At 37.3% G+C, this 4,142-nt stretch overlaps 1 protein-coding gene across 4 annotated transcripts in view; it reads right to left on the minus strand.

The window, feature by feature from the left end:
- LOC128880861 (max-binding protein MNT-like) overlaps positions 1–4,142 on the minus strand; it is a 57,411-nt gene that overhangs the window by 37,191 nt on the left and 16,078 nt on the right. For 3 of the 4 annotated variants that reach the window (XM_054131408.1, XM_054131399.1, XM_054131390.1), the window contains exon 3: positions 3,862–3,933. In XM_054131408.1, coding sequence (XP_053987383.1) covers positions 3,862–3,933 — 72 coding nt within the window. Of the gene's footprint in view, positions 1–1,918; positions 2,613–3,861; positions 3,934–4,142 lie in introns of those variants that run through there. The other variant, XM_054131371.1, reaches the window with a different exon arrangement.

The following is a 4,142-nucleotide window of genomic DNA, read 5'->3' on the forward strand; positions in this document are numbered from 1 at the left end:
TAAACGTTGTTAATAAATTGCTTACAAGTTTTATTTTATTCCCCTTAGTTCCCTATTTCATGCTATGTTACATATATTCGATGTTTTGTTCAAACATGTTCCAAAGGAAGGCCCGCAAAGAGTTAGTCGACCATTATCGATCAAGAATTTCGAAGCTCTCTGTGGATTAAAGTCTTCAACGCCTTCGAGGTAAGCGTAACAGATTCGAATAAATTTTCATTAACCCATTCGTGTTCGCGATATCGTTATCGATACACGCAACTTCGGATAATTCATATTATTACTATTATAATATCAGCTGCTTTCTTCTTAAAGATTATTCTTTGATACCTTAACTGCCCTATCTTTTTATTTCTACATAACGACTCTGATCACCGTACAAAAAAAAAATATGTACAAGAAATTGTATTAGTATTGAAGCAAAGTGAAGTGGTCTTACAACCGAACCTCTTCATTTAGAACTACAGTGGGTGTAGAAAGTATTCGTACACCGATCAATTTCCAAAAAAACTATGTAAAATTGTAATTTATTTAACTTAGTTTTTATAAACAATGACATTGTACATATTCTCGGAAATCTCTAGAATAGATAGATTACAAAAAAATATAGCTATTTATGTAAGTTGCGAAATTAACAAAAAAAAAAAAAAAAAAACAATTAATCGATAGAAATATTGAAGCAATAAGTATTCGCGCAACTGTTTCATTTTTAAAACTTCGTTAAAAAAAAAGAAATTTACATTAATTTACAAGTACATAATACTTCCTTCGTGGGATTTCCTTTTTATTTTATCATTATTGCAACTCTTCTAAGCGTTAAATTAACTAAATTATTAGTTAGAAGTTAATAAGAAGTGGGATCTTTTTCCATTCCTCTATTACAGCCATTTTTAAAAGTACTTTTCTGGAAATTTGATGTTTTCTCATTCGTACGGAGCAATAAACTATTGTGTTTACGTCACAAACTCTACTGTAAATGGTTCGTCGTAAGAATCGTACAAATACTTATTGCTTCTATACTTTTACCCACTTTCCGCATTTTTTTTGTTAATTTCACAAACTATACTAACTAGTAAATGTTGTTTGGACCATATCTATCTTAGAGATTTCCGAGAATATGTAAAATATCATTGATTATGAAAAAAGAAGTTAAGAAACTACAATTTCACACAAAAGTGTTTTGGGAAATTGATCGTTGTACGAATACATTCTACACCCACTGTACTCCAAGGAATTCTGAATCATTCTTCACGTGTATTCGTGGACAGCGTATTTAACATTCTAAAATATTCCCAAAAAACACTAATGTTACGCACAAGTTTACGAGTATTAGGCTTCCTTTATAATACACGTTAAAAAAAGACGAAGGAATGTCGGAGAGTGTCAGTCACCGGTGACCGACACGGCCCGAACAGAGAGACAAACGACAGATACCGATGTCCGGCAAAAAATACAATGTACGAAGGTTGGTACACCGCTCGTAACGACGTTCAATTCGATTTTTCGATACAATGATGAACCGGGATTATCGTAATTGCACAATACGTTCACTGTCCACGCTTGTACACGTGAACATCACTCGAACATGCAATACAGATTGCTATACTGACGACATATCTTTTTTTTTTCAGATTTAGAGAAACGTTCAATTTAATCGTTGCTCGATATTCATCGAGCCAAAACTGCCATGGCTTACATGTAGGCCTAATGAACAACGAACGTGATCGATTACACTTTTAAACAAATCTTTTCTCCAAGATTAATTTCGTCACGTTCGCAATAAAACGATCCGACGCGTTTAAAAAAGAAACAAACAGCTAATATCCACTGCACCTAGGTGTGGGCACGAAGAGGTTAATCGATCCTCCGTTCGATTCAAGATTCTTATGTGATAGACGTGCGAAAAATGTCTGAATACCATCGGGCGCGTATCGATCAATCGAGAAACACTGTGCCATTCGAACGATCTCTAAACACGGCTACGCAATTCTTTCGACGTGACGGGGATCTCACTGACTGCTTGTATAATCGTAAATGATAAAAGCAGCGTCTTGTGGTGTCTGCACCGATATGCAACCTCGACCAACCGACCTTTTACGCGTATCTGACTAGACGGTTCGTCGGTGTCTACGACGTGTCCTTTTAAGCGAAACTGTCGAACGTCGCGTTGAAAGCGAAACTACGTCGGCGCGGTTACGTCGCGGTGCTGTGGGGTAACTGGTGTCAACGATCATCGATCGATAAATGAAATCGAGCGGTGGTCGAGGTCCGTGGCCGATCACTCGTACTGATCGTGCGCGCGGAGCAATTCGACGAACGAAGGAAACTCGTACCGCGTGAGTCGCGGGTGCCGACTGAAGTCTAAACGTAAGTGCCACCGCCTCCAACCTGAGGATGACGATCCCCTCCTCCCTTACCCCACCCCTTCGCCCCGAGCATGCCGCCAGTGGCGACGGCGGCAGCGGCGGCGACCAATCTCCTCTCGACCCGCCATCGCCGCCTTCCGTGACATCTCCGTTCTCGCAAGAGCTGCCTCCAGTCACCCGCAACACTCTGTCCTTGTCGCTCGATCAAACGGGGCTTCGGTGCTCTCCCTCCTCTACCCCCTCGATATTTTACTCTCCAGAGCTGTTATCGAATAACATTTTCCTAATTGCCTTAGGTCGTCATTCAACCTCATTGCTTCCGAATCGTTTTGTCATCGGTATAAAAGAAATATTCACGTGCTTAGAGTTACTTGGGGCTTAGTGGATGTAATTGAATTAAGAAATTTGAACATGCTACGGAATTGTAACCCTCTACGCTCGCGAGTATTCTTTAAAAATTCTTTACTCGTGTCTCGCATGTTGATAATCAGCGGTCCCCATTCTCGAACATTATGCGAGGCACTACAGTAATGCGTTAAGGCGGTATCCTGAATTAGGAGGTCTAAAAAAAAAAGCGGTTTTTCGTGAATTTGTTTAGGATGGAAACAAAATAATTAATTCTATCGAACTTTTTATCCTATTTTCATACATATTTGAGTAGTCTGTACGAATTTTTTCAAGAAGAAATATTTAAATTGAGTCGACTGTAACGCACATTTGTAGACCACCTCACAATTGAAACCTCCTATCGGCGGGAAAGATGCAGATCGTAATTTTGGTTTGGCACAAAAAAAAACAAAAGAAATTTTCATTTTCATACATTTCTCTTCTATGTGAACTAAGAAAAACCCGCAAAAATGGTGAAATGTGAAATTACTGCAAGTTCGAAAAGAAGAACGAGTTCTTTGGGTGGAAAAAATCATTTTAACTTGACGAAAAAGTTGTTTAAAATTTTTTTTGTATGAATTTTCTTAGTTCACATAGAAGAGAAATGTATGAAAATGAACATTTCTTTTGATTTTTTTTTTCAATGAAGTATTTCATAAAAATTTGTGTTGTTAGTTGAAACGTGTTTTATTATGCATCAAAAACCCTGGTACTGTAGGTTTGATAGTTTTCGCAAAATTAATTCCTAAAAATTACTGAAAAAACAAACTTCTAGACGATAATACCCCCTTAAGAATGACAGCACCTCTCCCACGTAAAGAAACTGGATCCCGTCGATCAACGGCAGGTTAGTAATCGACACTAGACGCGTGAAGTTACTTTTAAGCCGGTGAATTATACATACATGATCGCCATAATAGGGACGACTAATCGATTGGCTAGTTAAAACAGTGTACGTGTATTCGCGACAGAAGAAATTTTAAAAGTCCCATAATGTTATGTATTATGGATGATCGTACACTTTTGGTTCAAATAAATCATGGAAATTCCCCTTTCGCTTTACAGGATAATAGTAAGGGACATTTTCTTTGAATAATAGAACACTCACCGTCGATAATGAGCATTTTTTCTTCGCAAAACAAGTCATCTTGTTCTGTACGTTCTCTCTTCAATTTGGCACCTAAAACATGGAATGAGAATATATTAGGATAAGATTTCATGTTTATGTACTGTAAATGGAAGATACTTAAATAGACTTTAGCAATCAAGTCTACATCTTTTAATTAAATATAACAGAATCACTTAAAAGTAGAGAGATATAATATAAATCAGAGGCTACATCCATGTATATACATATATGTATCATATACATATGTAGATATACACATA

This window comes from Hylaeus volcanicus, chromosome 1, assembly GCF_026283585.1.
Source record: "Hylaeus volcanicus isolate JK05 chromosome 1, UHH_iyHylVolc1.0_haploid, whole genome shotgun sequence".
Lineage (NCBI taxonomy): Eukaryota > Metazoa > Arthropoda > Insecta > Hymenoptera > Colletidae > Hylaeus > Hylaeus volcanicus.